At 35.1% G+C, this 17,294-nt stretch overlaps 1 protein-coding gene across 7 annotated transcripts in view; it reads left to right on the top strand.

Moving 5' to 3' along the window:
- GABPA (GA binding protein transcription factor subunit alpha) overlaps window positions 1–16,384 on the top strand; it is a 47,764-nt gene extending 31,380 nt beyond the window's left edge. For all 7 annotated transcript variants that reach the window (XM_053564339.1, XM_053564338.1, XM_053564341.1 and 4 more), the window contains 4 exons: window positions 5,069–5,122; window positions 6,216–6,356; window positions 6,602–6,794; window positions 12,527–16,384. In XM_053564339.1, coding sequence (XP_053420314.1) covers window positions 5,069–5,122; window positions 6,216–6,356; window positions 6,602–6,794; window positions 12,527–12,755 — 617 coding nt within the window. In that variant the 3' untranslated portion in view covers window positions 12,756–16,384. The remainder of the gene's footprint in view (window positions 1–5,068; window positions 5,123–6,215; window positions 6,357–6,601; window positions 6,795–12,526) is intronic.
- The last annotated feature ends 910 nt before the right edge of the window (window positions 16,385–17,294 follow it).

Here is a 17,294-nt window from a genome sequence, read left to right as displayed (position 1 = left end):
ATCAGAGCTGTCCTTGTATGAGGTCTGTCAATTATATTCATGAACTTGCCACCATAGGCTTACATTGGCAGCACTGTACAAACAATTCAGTAAAGTTTCATAATCTTGGTATATCAGTGTCTCACAGCTGTGTGGTGTTGACATGAGGTAATATCTTGCCTAGCGGCATTTATTATTGTATATTTTGTGTGCCCTACAATACTAGCTCTGATGGTCATTCCAGAAAAAGAATCCCAAATTATTTTGAAGTATGTACTAGCATTGGTGTTGGAGTGTAGCTTCCCAACAGGCATACTTCAAAGGTGACTGTAGGCATATTCAGCAGTGATATTCAGCAGTCAGGTATGTAGGATGAGTCATTTCTAGGATGAGTTCACAAATTCAATTGTCAGACCTTGTATATAAAGAAATTAGAAACTGTTTGGTATCCAAGAAAGAAGAACTCAAATAAGTGCAAATTATTTCAGTGACTATTAAGGCATCTGTTAAAACACTGCAGCAGCAACCCATTCCCTGATAGTTTTGTATATCAGAAGTGTTAGCCAGAGCCATGTATTTTTCAGAATACAGGAATAGGACAAACTCTGATAATGCTTTTTAAACAATTGTGGATGAAAATATACCCAGTGGCATTTTGTTATACCATGTACCCAACAAGGGGAGAACTCTGGTTTCCTAATAAGCTGGATCTCCAGGTTCCTTTTATTATTTATTGTCCCACAGTTTTCTCATGTATTATCTAGTACCTAAATGTCAGCAAAGAAATAATTAACTGAAAAATATCTCCTGTAGTTTCCATTAACTCCATTTTACTCCTTCTCAAAATTCGAGTGCATTTCTGTACTCAGAGGTAGCACTGAGAAGAGTAGAAAATAGTTATTTAATGCTTAGAGTTTTTATCCAAGATACCTGCTCTGCTGTTGAACAGGAAACAGGCTCTGGAGAAAGGCTTTTCATTCTTTATGTCTATAGTTTTCTTAAACAAATATTTTTAAAATTATCTCAGATTCTCTTAAACAAATATTTTTAAAATTATCTGTGCACTAGATGACTGTAATCCATTCATTGCATTTGCAGTGTTTATTTCCAATTTATTTCCACTCATTAGATAAATGAGTGTCCTGGTTGAAGGTTTGTCCTTGGTTTCATAGATTTTCTTCTCTGCAGAGTTTTTCAGATTAATAAGGTAAATTTTGAATTGTTTCAAGTTCTTAGCATGAATTGTGTTTATTGAAACTTTTTTCTTATAGGAATTCTCAGTACAACAAGGATAGTGCTTGGACTGTAGTTTCATTTTTCCTTGATTCACAGCTTTTCTCAAATCATGGCTTCTCAAACTTCAAAGCTCATTTATAGACTTTTAGTACAGAAAACAAAGCCATCTTTTGTATTTTTCCCTTTCCGTGCAGTAGAATCAGTCTTTGCAGAAAAGCTCTGCTCTGAAACTGTTGCTTTGTTTTCAAAAGCAGTTGAGCCCCACAGCCTAGAGGAGTGTCTCCTGGAATTCCTTGGTAGTCCAGTTATGATTCTTTGCTCTGGCAAGGAAATTCCATCTGATTTGAGAATTTAATGTTCAGTTCAGAATGTGGGGATTGGCAAGATAATGTATAAAGCTATTTCTGATATAGATTTTCTATAATTCACAAGTCTCACTTCTCAGAACAGAGTCCTTTAAGTACAGTCCAGCTCTGGTTCCTTCTGTAGGGAGGTTTCTGGCATATCTCTGAAATGTACTGGTCTTGGGACAGAACTGTTACTGACCTAGCATCTATTACCTCTTCATCCTCAGTGATCGCTCAAGGAGAAGCAGTACGAAAGAGGCAGAGTTCCTCCTTCAGATAATTGTGTTGGGTTATCCACCCAAGCCACCACCTGTCCAGAGTTCCCCTTGAAACTTACTCAACTGTGTGTCTTATTTATTATACATGAAGAGGATAATCAGAAAATGTTCCAGTGCTGTCAGTTACGTGGTGTACTTCTTGCTATAAATATCTGTTTTCTGTCACTAGAGTCAAAGAAAGGTCTGTTTGCCAAGGGTTTTCTTTAGGAAAAGGAATTGCTTTATACCTTTAGTGTCTGATGTTTCTCCATACAGTGACTTCAGGTGCCCCAAGGCTTTGCCTCTGTGATCTGTATCCTTTGTGCAAGGCAAGGATTAGGGGAGCAGGGCAGCAGGAGGAATATGATGTCCAGAGTGCCCATATCATCTTGGATCAAGCGCCTGTGGCTCAGTCGGTGGGGCGCCGGCCCCATATACCGAGGGTGGCGGGTTCAAACCCAGCCCCGGCCAAACTGCAACCAAAAAAAAAAAAAAAAAAGAAAATAGCCGGGCGTTGCGGCGGGCGCCTGTAGTCCCAGCTGCTCGGGAGGCTGAGGCAAGAGAATCGCGTAAGCCCAAGAGTTAGAGGTTGCTGTGAGCCGTGTGACGCCACGGCACTCTACCCCAGGGCGGTACAATGAGACTCTGTCTCTACAAAAATAAAAAATAAAAAAAAAAAAAAAAATCCTTCTCTTTTTGTGTTTGTGAGAGTTGCCAGGAAACAGCCCAGACTCCAGTCAGGGCTTAGAAGCTGACTGGAGCTTCTAAGCTCCAGTGCTCCAGCACCACCTGTGCTATGTGATGGTGATGCTCTTTTTTTTTTTTAAATTAAATCATAGCTGTGTACATTAATGTAATCATGGGACACCATATACTGGTTTTATAGACCATTTGACATATTTTCATCACACTGGTTAACATAGCCGTCCTGGCCTTTTCTTAGTTATTGTGTTAAGACATTTATATTCTACATTTATTAAGTTTCACATGTACCCTTGTAAGATGCACCACAGGTCTAATCCCACCAATCACCCTCCCTCCACCCATCATCTCCCTCTCCCTCTCCCCCTTCCCCATATTCTTAGGTTATAACTGGGTTATAGCTTTCATATGAAAGCCATAAATTAGTTTCATAGTAGAGCTGAGTACATTGGATACTTTTTCTTCCATTCTTGAGATACTTTACTAAGAAGAATATGTTCCAGCTCCATCCATGTAAACATGAAAGAGGTAAAGTCTCCATCTTTCTTTAAGGCTGTATAATATTCCATGGTGTACATATACCACAATTTATTAATCCATTCGTGGATCGATGGGCACTTGGTCTTTTTCCATGACTTAGCAATTATGAATTGGGCTGCAATAAACATTCTGGTACAAATATCTTTGTTATAATGTGATTAGAGATCTAAAACTAGATCTGCCATTCAATCCTGTAATTCCTCTACTAGGTATATACCCAGATGCTCTCTTTTGAAACTGGGGCACTTCTGTTCATTTAGTCACAAATGGAATAATTTCCATTCAATAGCACTTTGACTCTTTGAGGAACTTTTATAAAATTCTGAGGAGAATCTGCCGTAATCAAAATTGTGGATTGTGGGGTTTGTTTTTGGTTGTTTTTTTTTCCAAGAGAGGGACAGTGTTAGAAGAGTCTGAGTAAAATAGTAACATCTTCAGTTTACAGAAAAATTAACTATTTCAGGCACTGTGCTTCTTAAAAACGTTTTTCTTTAATCTTCACAATAATCTAATGAAGTAGTAGGTGTAGGTATCTTATATAAACAGTAAGAAATTAATGTTTAAATTAATATTCAGAGAGGTTGAATAATCCTAGAGCTAAGACCTGAACCCAGGTCGATCTGAGGGTATTCCTGTATAAATAAGCCTCCAAACTGTGGACCCCCCAAGAAATATCCCATCAAACCTCTTTTTACTTCCCAAGCCTTTTTTAACTCTATGTGTCTATAACTGGATGCTGACAAGGGACCCTTACTAGAATCTCCTTTGAGGCCCAGGCCCTAGAACTCATTCAGTACCCAGAATGATTGCTGGAGGGTACAATTCCAATTTCAAGGGAAAAGGATATAGTTTAAGAGAAGTAAAGTAGGCTGAAGTAATAGACACTGGGTTGTGCAGTTCTTGTTTGAGAGGTAAAGAATAACATTTAAGCAGGGACGAGCAACAGGTAAGTAATGAATGATTCTGTAAAGCAATGTTTTTCAACCTTTTTCATCTCACAGCACATTTGAAGCTATAGTTACACTTCCACGGCACACTTAAATTGTGTTGATTAAAAAGAGTAAAAAGAAAATACTGTGCTGTGAACTTCTTCTGAAAATAATTAATGATCTTCAAAAAAAGTTTTTTTTTTCTTTAGGACAGCCTAATTTTGTCACTCTCATGGCATCATACCTCACAGGAACCTCAAACTCTCGGGCTCAAGTGATCCTCTTGCCTCAGCATCCCAAGTAGCTTGAACTATTGGCACTACCACAAGGCCTGGCTATTTTTAGAGACAGAGTTTTGCTCTCTTGCTCAGTCTGGTCTCTAACTCCTGAGCTCAATCTACCCTCCTTGGCTTCCCATAGTGCTAAGATTACAGGTGTGAACCATGACACCTGGCCTGTCTCTAAAAATGTTCACGGCACCCTTAAGATCTTCTCAGGGCGCACTGGTGAAGATTACTGCTTTAAAGGCTTATGTTAAAACCTTTTATAATAAAATCTTTATATTGAGAGCTGTATTTGTATACATGTTAAATTACCCAGTTTAATTATAACATTTGGAACTGATACAATTTTATTGAAAATACAGCTATCTTTAAGTAGAAGCATTATAAAGTTTTAAAGCTGTTTTATTCAAAGGTGGATATTGTAAGAGATTGTAAGAGGTAGACCTTTATGGTAGAGAATGTTTACCTAAATAATTTGTTTGATGTGATATTTCTTTGATCTAATCTGGAAAGTTTAAATAATTTTACATGGTTTTATATAGATAATTGTCTTAGATACAGATATTTATATTCAGAAAACCAGGTTCTCTGAATAACTTTTTCTGAACAATAAAAAGAAATTAGAGCTTTCTCTATGTTACTTTTCTGTGAAAGAGATCTTTTCCTTATATATAAAGTCAATATCAAGTATTTTTTAGGTTTTTATGCCAGTAAGTTTCATCTAGTATTTTGCTTACTAGATTGGGACTTGTATTTCTAGTTGATGGAAAAAAAATTTTTTGGATGTTTTTCAGATGTATTGGCAAGCCAGGAACAACAGATGAATGAAATAGTTACAATTGATCAACGTGAGTATTTGTGCCTTTAGTATTTTCCCATTTATCAGTAAGAAATGTTAATTTGATACTGCAAGGTAGTAAAAAGGAAAACAACTTCAAAAAAATTTTTATGATGAATTTGAGATATATAAACAAAGTGTAAATTAATGGCTGTCTACACCATAAGAAATAAAGCTTTACATATTAAGTTTATCTGTTATAGATCCTATTTTCCTCTCAGACCAGAAAAATGACTATCCTGAAGTTGATGTTCTTTACTCTGCATATTTTATATTTTACCAACTATGTAACCACAAATACTTTATAGCATTGTTTTGCACATGTTTAAACATTTTGGATGAAATGATGATATATCATACATATTCCTTTATAACTTATTATTTGTTAAACATTTAGAAACTTACCAAAGTTGATACTTACAACTCAATTTCTTTCATTTTTACCACTGTATAGTATGTAAAAATGCTATGAACATCATTGAATGAGTTGTTTGTGAGAACATGTGTAAGATTCTCTGCTTTAAGTATCATAGGGTTTCTACCTTTTACTCTTAGGTATTGCCACAGTTTTTCTCAAAGTGATGTTATGAGTTTGTACTCTTAACACGAGTGGCATGTGAGCTCTCATTTGTCCTCATTTTCTCCAAAATTTGATGAACCATTTTTAAAAAGTTTTTTAATATTCTTGTTGTCTCTTGCATGTGCACTATTAAGTTATTTCAAAATAAGAATACTAACTCCTATTCAATAAGTTAGGATTCATAAACCATAATGCAAACATTGTACTTTATCCTGTAATCATTTTTGTGATTTTGTTTAAAGCTATTGTGGACTAAGACTTTTTTGTAAATAAAACTATTATGGACTAAGACTTTTTTGTAATGAGGCCTTTTCTCAAACTCTTGGCCCCAAGAAATCTTCTCACTTCAGCCTTCTAAAGTGTTAGGATTATAGGCGTGAGCCACCACACCCAACCTAATGAGGACCTTCTGTGGGGTAAAGAAGTATTGGTTAAACCGATTGCATTTAATGTTTTTTAGTGTTTTGTTGTTTTTTTCACTGCTTGTATTGGAAGAAAATAAAATTCTTGTCTGTCTTTTTAGCTGTGCAAATTATTCCAGCATCAGTACAGTCTGCTACACCAAGTACCATTAAAGTTATAAATAGTAGTGCAAAGGCAGCTAAAGTACAAAGAGCTCCAAGGATCTCAGGAGAAGACAGAAGCTCACCAGGGAACAGGACAGGTATTTTTGTATTATCTTGTATTTATAAAATTTGTCAGTTTAGGTCTATTTTATTTCATTGAAATAAAGAGTATGAAAATGTTAATATATGCTATTCCTCTGACAGTGTAAGTATTACACCACAAGAAAAGAAATTTCTTTTGGCCATGGCTGAAATTTGAACCAGGAGACCAATGTGTTGTCTTTGCCCTCCCTGTGTTAATCTGGAACACTGTAGCCAGTGCTTATTCTTCTTGTCAATTTAGGAAACAATGGCCAAATCCAACTATGGCAGTTTTTGCTAGAACTTCTTACCGACAAGGATGCTCGAGACTGTATTTCTTGGGTTGGTGATGAAGGCGAGTTTAAGTTAAACCAGCCTGAACTGGTTGCACAAAAATGGGGACAACGTAAAAATAAGCCTACGATGAACTATGAGAAACTCAGTCGTGCATTAAGGCAAGTATTCATTACTTTTTTTCCAAATACAAAGTCTTTAAAAATAACTTCTTATTCTAGGTGTAAACATTGTTATGTAATGGTATTAAAATATTTTTTCATGAGATTTTTTTCTTTCTATATGCGCCTGTGGCTCAGTGGCCCCATATGCCGACGGTGGCGGGTTCAAACCCAGCCATGGCCAAAATGCAACAACAACAACAACAAAAAATAGCCAGGCGTTGTGCCGGGCGCCTGTAGTCCCAGCTGCTCGGGAGACTGAGGCAAGAGAATCGCGTAAGCCCAAGAGTTAGAGGTTGCTGTGAGCTGTGTGACGCCACGGCACTCTATCCGAGGGCAGTATAGTAAGACTCTGTCTCTACAAAAAAAAAAAAAAAAACTAAAATTTTCACATTAAAAGCTAAAGTTTTCATGTATGTTATAGCAAAAACCTTTTAAAAAGATGTTGTTAATAATTTTGAGGTACATATATTTTTTAAAAAATTATTCTAAGATTTTTTTTATCTGATTTGGAAGAATGTAATACTCTATTCAAAACCATCCTGTTTAATTAACTTTAAGATTGCTATCATTTGCATAACATGAAGATGCTGTCACTTGCATGGGTGAATTGAATGAGTATAAATTTTTAACAAACAGATATTATCATCTGTTTTTACAATTAGATGGAAAATACTGACTTATTTTTGTATTTTTTTCTCAATTTGCACTCTTCCTAAATGTGAAAATATTAACATTCAACCTTTAACATTGATAAAATTAGAATAAAATAGAATTATTTGGCTGGTGCAGTGGATAATGCTTGCGATCCTAGCCTTTTGAGAGGCGAAGGTGGAAGGCTCACTTGAGGCCAGGAGTTAAACACCAGCTGGGGCTACATACCAAGACCTCATTTCTACAAAACATTTAAAAATTAGCCGGACACGATAGCATGTGTCTAGTGCCAGCTACTCAGGAGGCTGAGGCAAGATGTTTGCTTGAGCCCAGAAGTTTCAGGTTTCAGTGAACTATGATATCACTGTATCACTAGTCCCGCAACAGAGTGAAACTCTGCCTCAAGAAAGAAAAAAATTGTAATTTCCCATACTAGTATGAAATTTTTTGCCATAAATTACTGTCAGAAATTATGTTTATCACAGTGATGGAAATGCAGTAGGTACATTTAATCTGAGAAGAAGGATATAGGGATATCATGGAATTGTGTCTGATTTCTTTGGAGACTGAAAATAGTAAAGTAATTCTGCAAGTTACCTTTGTATTTCTAAATAACATGCTTTTATTGCTTCTTCATGTTTCACTTGACCAATGTCTACGAGTTTCACACTGAGAGATTATAATTTAGCTTTTGTTGCTATACTCACACACACACCCTTTCCATCCCTGTGTGCCAGTATAATTATGTGGAAATTTTTGTTAGGTGAGTATTCATTCATTATTACAGTATTATGATCATGTAAATACTATCAGATAGTTTACCATGAGTATTTTTCTTTTCCTGAATGTGATCGTTTGTTTTCTTTAGAGTTCACAGATGACTAAAATGTTTAATTTTCAATGTGATTATCGCATGTTTAGTCTCAAACATGTTGCCAACTATCTAGAGATTCTTCATATATATAATTAGAATTTAAATTGCCATTTTAGGGAGTTGATACAGATTGTGTTACATCTAAGTCTCCTCAACATTACAGGTATATTGTTAGAATTGATTAAAATGTCAGTTGTTCCCAGATTGATCTGAGTTTTAATGTGGCAGCCATCAAAATCTGAGTAGTTTTTCATAGAACTTCACAAGATAATCATAAAATTTGTATGGGAATATAAAGTACCATGAGAGGACACCTGAAGAAGATTGGCAAAGTAGAAAGACTTGTTCCATGGGATATTGAGACAAACTAAAGCTGTAATAATACAGTATGCTGTTTGCTCAAGGATAAATAGACTATGTAGGAATAGAAATAGGAAACTGAAAAACTGAAGAATATAAGCATTTGATTTAAAAAAATCAAGTAAGGGAAAAAATACATGAGGAAAAGACCTACTTTTCCATCAGCAGTGCTGAGATCATTGACTATCAATCTGGGGATAAAGTAAAACTTGACCCCTTCCTCATAGCATACCAAATATCAGTTTGATGTAGCTTGTAGCTCTAAGTATAAAAAAGTAATAGAAAAACATCTAGAGATACTTTTATGATTTTTCAGCAGTGGGGAAAGATTGAAGCAGAATCAAAAGGACTAATCCCAAAGAAAAAGAACGAATTTGTGTTTGGGTAAAAGCCATCATTAAGAGAGTGAAAGTTGGCTGGGCTTGGTGGCTCACGCCTGCGATTTTAGTACTTTGGGAGGCCAAGGTAGGTGGATTGCCTGAGCTCAGGAGTTGGAGACCAGCCTGAGCAAGAGCGAGACCCCATCTCTACAAAAAAATAGAAAAACTAGCTGGGTTTTGTGGTAGGCACCTGTAGTCCTAGTAACTCAGGAGGTTGAGGCAAGAGGATCACTTGAACCCAGGAGTTGGAGCTTGCTGTGAGCTATGACACTACAGCACTCCACCCAAAGAATGGGGTGACAGAGTGAGACTCTGTCTCAACAACAAAAGAGAGAGTGAAAAGTAAGCCACACATACCTACCTGGCAGAAGACTCATGTCTGGAATATGTAAAGAACTGTTAGAAATCAATAGGCAAAAATGTTTAAAAATGGGCAAGACACTGGAATAGATAATTTAGACAAAAGATTATCCAAATGCCTGATGAATATATGCAAAGGTGAACAGCCTTGTAAGTAATCAGGTTAATGCAATTGCAAACCACAATTAAATGATACAATACCTCTCGTACCCCCAAAAAGGCTAAAATTAAAAAAGATTGCCAGTATCAAATGTTGATGAGGATGTAGAGCAATAGGAATGCTTCTGTACTTCTAGCAAGAATGTAAATTATTATGATATCAGTACCATGCACTAACCGATTGCACCACAGGAGCACTAAGAGCGTAAATTGTAAGCCGTAACCCAGCAGTTGCTCTTCTAAGTATACATCAAACAGAAAAGTACATGTTTGTCCATACACATGCTCATATCAGCTTATTTATAACATCCCAAACCCAGAAACCACCCGGATACCTGTCAGCAGTAGATTGAAGAAATGAGTTGTGGTATATTCATAGAAGAGAATTCTGTAGGTGTTCATGAAAATGAACTCGTTGCTACAGTGGCATGGGTGAGCCTCACAGACATAAACGTTCAGTGAAAGAATCCAGACCCAAAAGACTAAATGAATACATTTATTTAGTAACATTTTAAAAATAGGAAAAGCTTCTTTTTTTTATTTTTCTTTTTTCTTTTCTTTTCCTTTTTTTTTTTTTTGTAGTTTTTGGCTGGGGCTGGGTTTGAACCCACAACCTCCAGCACATGGGGCCAGCTCCCCACTCCTTTGAGCCACAGGCACTGCCCAATAGGAAAAACTTCTTATAGGTGTACAAAAACGTAGAAAAAGTATATTTCAGCATTTAGGGATGCATGTTTGTGTGTTAAAAATATAAAGAAAAGCAATGGCATTAGAACCATGAAACAGGCTGTGTTTACATTTTAGAGCAGAATGGAATGATTGGGGAGGGAATAGAGAGGATTCTAGGTGCTGACAGTGTTCTGCTTCATGACCTGGGTGATACTTAACAGATTAATGTTCACTTTGTGATAAATCACTAAGCTGTTCACTGTTGTGTCCTTTGTGTGTGTGTGTGTGAGAGAGAGAAAGAGATATATATTTCATAATTTTAAAGGGTTTAAAAAATTACAACCTTTTAATGAAAGAGAAGAAATCATATCCAGGAAAATATAGGTATTGTATACCTTTTTACTTTCTTCATTTTAGAGAGGGAACAAATGTGAGGACTGCTACTGTATACAATTGGATGATGTGTTTCCTAGATTGAAGGAAGTAATAAGTTAAAATTTTTATGTGCGTTATTTTTTATCCCCTCTTGCCAAGAAATGAAGATTATATCAACTCCTTTTTCTTCTTAGAAACATAAAATCTTTTTTCTTTTCCCTCCCCCATGTACATATTTGTTATAGCCTCACATATTAATGTAGAAATTTTCTTAAGAAATTAAAAATGGGCTCAGCGCTTATAGCTCAGCAGCTAAGGCTCCAGCCATATACACTGGAGTTGTTGGGTTCGAACCCAGCCTGCCCTGCTAAACAACAATGACAACTACAACAAAAACTAGCCGGGCTTGTGGCAGGCGCCTGTAGTCCCAGCTACTTTGGAGGCTGAGGCAAGAGAATCGCTTAAGCCCATGAGTTTGAGGTTGCTGTGAGCTGTGATACCACAGCACTCTACCAAGGGCAGCATAGTGAGACTCTGTCTCAAAAAAAAAGAAAAGAAATTAAAAATGCCTACAACATTTTAAGTTGGATGACAAACAACTGGTGGTTTGTGGGCCGAGTTTAAATTCTGTATTAATGGAGTTAAGAAGAAACACAAGACTGCCCAACGTGTTGTATATCTTACTGGGAAATCAAAGATAACTCTTCTACTTTTTCTCTTCTGGAATTAGGAAAAGATGATGTAATTTCCTGCATATAATCTTTTCATTAATGGACTCTTGATTAAGCTCAGTGACTTTTAGGATAAAATCGTGCTAAATATGATAGTTAATGTCACCATACTTTTACAACTAGTTTCTTTTGTAATAGCTGTTTGTCAATGGGCAGTGCAATTTTGAAGTAAGAGCTTCACAATCTGCTAGCTCAGAAAAGAACTTGACTTATTGTTTTGTTTTTCCTGTTTTTGGAATTAGCAGCGCACAGTAATAAATAAAGTATAATTTCCAAAAGAAATGTAAGTTTACCCATATTTATATTTCCATCTCTATAGAATGCAGCAGTAAACTAGAATTCTATCTAAAATGATTTATTTCCACAAATCTGCTTACATAAGCTTAAGAGACACTGCTTATTCATGATGTCCCTAAATGTTTTTTTATACCCTTGTGTCATTCTAGCCCTCCTATGTTCAAAGCTCCCTATTGGATAAGTTCTCTGAAATTTGGAAAGTCTTTACATAGTGAAATGATAAAGATGAAGGCATGGCTGCATCATATAGGATTTTATACAAGACTGAGAAGAAGTAGACATTCAGTAGAATATATATATTAAAATTTTCTTGTTATATAGATTATTATTAACATACCTTGTATTTTATGGAGGTCTGTCTGCCAGTCATTGTCTGCCAGGCAGTTTACAAAGATTATCCTTTTTAATCCTCAACAAGTCTATTAAGATAAGCATTGTATTTTACTTCACTTTATAGATGAGGAATAGAATCTTTGTGTAAGTGTGACTTCCCTGTGGTCTCAAAAATGCTAGCTTTTGAATCTTGGCTTTCTGACTCCAAGGCTCTTATTCTTAGGTTCTACTGTTACTCCCAAGGTTTTGTATTTTTTTAAGTAATTACATTTAAGTTGCTTTTTTCCTACAATTGTTGAAAATATACTTGAAAGTTTAGCGTATAGCGTTTTGAAGTACTGAAACATTGAAATTTTCTTAAATAATGTTTTGGCATTTCCTTGAACGATACTAAACATTCTACATGACTTCATTGTTAACTGCTGTTGTGGATGCTGTACTCTACTACCTTTCTGTTTGTGGAATACTTTATGAAATATTGTAGGAAGTCTGGATTTTTGATTTCTTATATAGTACTAATGTGTTTTGCTCTTTTTAAAGGTATTATTATGATGGGGACATGATTTGTAAAGTTCAAGGCAAGAGATTTGTGTACAAGTTTGTCTGTGACTTGAAGACTCTTATTGGATACAGTGCAGCAGAGTTGAACCGATTGGTCACAGAATGTGAACAGAAGAAACTGGCAAAGATGCAACTCCATGGGATTGCCCAACCAGTCACAGCAGTAGCCCTGGCTGCTGCTTCTCTGCAAACAGAAAAGGATAATTGAGCCCCAGGACCTTCTGGGACTTCAAGGTCTTTCTTAAATATTTAGAGCAATTATGGCTCTTACCTTTATTACTAAATTTAAATCTTCTTTTATTTCTAGACTGTACAATCTGATGCATGATTTTTTTATAAATATTTCATACTCTTGTGAATTTGGATCTTTTTACTTTGAGCATATATTTTAGAATACGTGTATGTTAAAGGATCACCACAATGTCTGCAGCTTGAAGGCAGGTTCATTGTGGAATAGTTTGTTAACAGTCAGGAAAGCTAAACTGGTCAGTATTAATGTCTAGCCCTACCAAAAATAGCCAGTAGCATCTAAAAATGAAAAGTGAAGTATCTCCAGGAAACAGTCTGGTTTAACTATTTGTTAAAATATAACTGTTTCCCCTCTGCTGCTTTAGATGTTGCTTTACATACATAGAAGCAGAAAATTTCTCAGCTAAAGCATGTGTGCCTGTTTTCATCTAATCAAGCAGAGTTAAAATGTTCATATCTAATAAAATTATAATATTAATAAATTACTAAACTAAGAGTATCAGGTTATTAAAGTAATTTATATATTTGCAAGCAAAGAATGATAAAAGTTGACGGGCAAAAGAGCAGTGCTGAAGAAGGAGATCCAGGTTTAAATCTGGCTTAACTCAAGCCACTATAAGGGTTTTCTGTATAGATTATCCATAATGTCAGACCAAGAATTAAATTATTTTGAGAGAGGCATTTAGTTCTAATAAACCAGCTATTACAAATATTCTAAAATGATCTCTGTTTTTCCTATCAGAGATTTAAAAAATTGAAAAGGTATACCTCAGCCAGGAAATAAAAGTTTGGTCTAGTTTGGTATGGCTTCCTTTTTTTTTTTTTCTATTTTTTTTTTAATTAACCTATAGTGCCGGTTTATTATTCAAAGCAGCTTATATATTCCTATGTTTCTGAAAAAATGAAGACTTTAAATCAGTCACCAGTACTTCCCTTTCAAAACATTAGTAGACTACTTGCAAATAGTCTTAAAAGGAAAATTTGACTTTATAGGCAATCTTCTCTTTAAAATAAAACTTTTTATTTTTTTCCTTTTGGATATTATACATGTATATACAAAACTCTATGTACATGTCCAGTTGATCATTTTATACATATATACACACATATATAAAGATATTCAGAAGGAAGATTATTGAATAGCTCATTTTAAAAATTCAAATTAAATCTTATATATATGAAATTCCTTAACATAAGCTAACACTAAACAGATGTGGCTAGAAATGTCTGTCTTTTTTTCTCCTTACTTTTTTTTTATTTTTGTTATTTGTTTTAAGGTATTAAATGCAAATCATGATATGAGAGACTGTCAAATAGCTTTTAATCATCCTCTTATGACAGAAGGTTGATTCTCAAATATTACTTTATGCATCTTCTCTGTCATCATTTCAAAACCCCAGAACAGCTTTGTAAGAGCTTAGTTAAGCTTTTGAACAACTTAGAAAAGGGCGGTGGTAATGTGTAGTCAGGCAAGGTAGCATTGTTAGCAGTTGTGCTACCAATACTAAAAATAGTGGTTTGGAAGGAATCATAGAAGGCAGAGATCTTAGGGACAAGGAAGGCAGAAGAGCAAGGAGGGATCGCAAATCTCCTTTTCTGATAACTACATACTGTAATTGTAAAAGCAGTGCTATCAAAATACAAAATGTTCTCTCAGTTCGTTTGTATTATTAAGCCCCTTAGAGATTCTGCAGTAGATATCTAAAAAGAGTATTAATAGTACATCCGTTTTTACTTTTTTATAAACATATAGAGAACATACAAACAATGTATTAGTATAATACAATTTGGGTGCTATGACTGCAAGAATATCTGAGTAAAATGACATTGTGAAATAATATGCAGAAAGTCTAGCTTCAGGTAACAGCTAGAAAGTTTTGCACCATCCTTGTGTAGCCTAGAGAGCTGACAAGTCTCTTACAATTTAAAAAAATAATGAAGCATCTCTTCTGGCAAATTATCAAGAGCTTAAGAATCTTGACTTAAATATAAAATACTTTGGGGGAGACATGTTAAAATTTTAGCCAAGATCACAGACTTTATATTTCAGTATATATATGTGTGTGTGTTTAAGGCAAGAAACATATTTCTTTTAGATCCTTAACATAAAAATATTATTCTTCTCCTCTTAAGTATTTCCCAGATGCTTTTTTGGGCAGATAATCACATCTTATTCACTTTTTTTTTCCTTTGGCAGTTCTTATTTTATTCATCATTCTAATTTGAACAGACACAGTTCTCATACGTGACCACAGGCTTTTTTTTCCCTTCTTCTCTTTCACCATCGTTCTGTACACCATAACATAGGTAAAATAATGTAACTAATTTCCCCAATTGATTCAAGAAACTTTCATTTCTTTGTTTCAACTTACATATAAAATATTCTGTTGTCCTTATTGAGGTTATAGTTAGCAGAAAACCAGGTAGTTTTTCTTATAGTAAAAGATAACTTGTGGCCAGGAGCGGTGGCTTATGCCTATAATACTAGCACTTTGGAAGTCTGAGATGGGTGATCTTTGAGGCCAGGAGTTCATGACCAGCCTGGGCAATAGGAAGACCCCATCTCTACAGAAAATTTCAAAAATTAGCCAGGCATGGTAGCACATGCCTATAGTCTGAGCTGTAGGCTGAGATAGGAGGATCATTTGAACTCAGGAGATGGAGGCTACAATGAGCTGTGATGATGCCATTATACTCTAGCCCAAACAACAGAGCGAGACTGTCTCAAAAAAAAAAGAAAAAAAGTATTGTGAAAGCAAATGTAATTCATGCTAGTAGTTCTTTGCTCTGTATTTATGAATGAATTTTTCATAGGAGAATTTACAGTATATTCAAAGAAAGAAAGTTATGAGAGTATTGGTCATCTTTTGTACCATGTAAGGACAAGTAATGCAATGTTCACTTTGTTTTCAAACTTTTTTTCATGAGAGGTTTTTATTGAGCCAACTTTCGTATATACCTTGCTAGCCTGAATTCTGAAAAGTTTCTTGCTTGGTATTGGAAAATCAGATTAGGAAGAATTGCTGTGTGTGGTTGGTCTTCATGTGAATCAGCTGATACTTATTTTCCTATCACCCTATGTCATTTAGAAAAAAATTGTTTTCTCCCAAGATTAATGGTGATACTCAAATATGGTATTTCTTTAAAGGATAATACCAGATATTTTTGGTAAGGTCTGCTGTTTTCCATATCCATTATTTTATGCTACTGCCTTTAAAAAAAAAAACTAGTGCATCTTTCAAATAGCACAAAAATGTTTTAAGATTCATATTTGCAAAATAAACATGTGACTAACTTAATGTCTTCAGATCTAAAAAAGCTGTAAAAATATTGATACTTCAATATTTCACTTGCTGCCAGGAAAACAATATTCTCAATCTTTTGTAAAAGGGAGGAGGATTTTTGCATACATTTTTACTCTTTAAATAAAGACACTTATACTATCATAATAACAATTATGTATTTCTTTGTGGTTTTTATTTTTTTTGTAATTTTACATAAAAGTTATTTTCTATTTTTACCCAGATAAAAAATATTTGTGCATAAAATGTAAAAATAGTAAAATGAGAAAAATAAAACTATTATACAATATGATTCTGTGCTACTTAAAGTTTTTTTTTTTGAAAACAAGTTTAAATTCTCAGCATATTTGGATAGAAATCTGACAGTCCACTGCTGATGTATTGTACATGTGCCTTATATATTTCTTTAATTAAAAGCTTTCAATTTGGGAAGAACAGATTCTACGGAACTAAAATTAGTAGAGGTAAGTCTCTTTAAAAAAATAAATGAAGTTCCATCTAAAAAGCCAACCTGTTTCAGATGAAGTGGTAAGACTATTTGTCAAAAGGTGAGCTGATGAGTAAGCTATAAATTCAAAATAAAACCCTTTTTTAAAAACAAAAAATCACTTCTCCTTGTAGGCTGAGCAGGATGCTTCAGCAGTAACAGAGTACAGAGGAATAGAACAGGTTGGGGAAAAAATGTGACTTGTGCTTTTGTTTAAGGTCAGGTAATGATCAAACTTTGACATGCTTATAAGATACTCTGGTTTGAAACAAATTATTCTAAAATTATGTAATCTAATTTTATCTAGTTAAAAGTGATGAAAATCATCAGTTAGGACACAGGTATATTTGTTCTCCTAAGACTGATTTTTTTTTTTTTTTAATGTGGCTTTAAAGCTTAATTTGCAAGCCAGTTGTTGGGTGTTTTTCCAGGTAAAGTGGCTCATACCTGTAATCCTAGAGACCTAGTGATTTGGTAGGAGGATTCCAATCCTCCTGAGGCAGGAGGATTCCATGAGGCCAGGAGTCTGAGACCAGCCTGACTAACATGGTGAGACCCGTCCCCACAAAAATAAGAAAAATTAGCCCTGGTGGCACATGACTGTAGTCCCGGTTACTTTGGAGGCTGGGGCAGAAGGATCACTCCAGCCTAGGAGTTCGAGGCTACAATGAGCTATGATGAGACACCACTGCACTCTAGCCCAGGTAAC

The sequence above is a fragment of the Nycticebus coucang genome, chromosome 16 (assembly GCF_027406575.1).
Source record: "Nycticebus coucang isolate mNycCou1 chromosome 16, mNycCou1.pri, whole genome shotgun sequence".
Taxonomy (NCBI): Eukaryota; Metazoa; Chordata; class Mammalia; order Primates; family Lorisidae; genus Nycticebus; species Nycticebus coucang.
The sequence above is the reverse complement of the archived record's forward strand: the minus strand, read 5'-3'. Positions and strand labels throughout refer to the sequence as shown.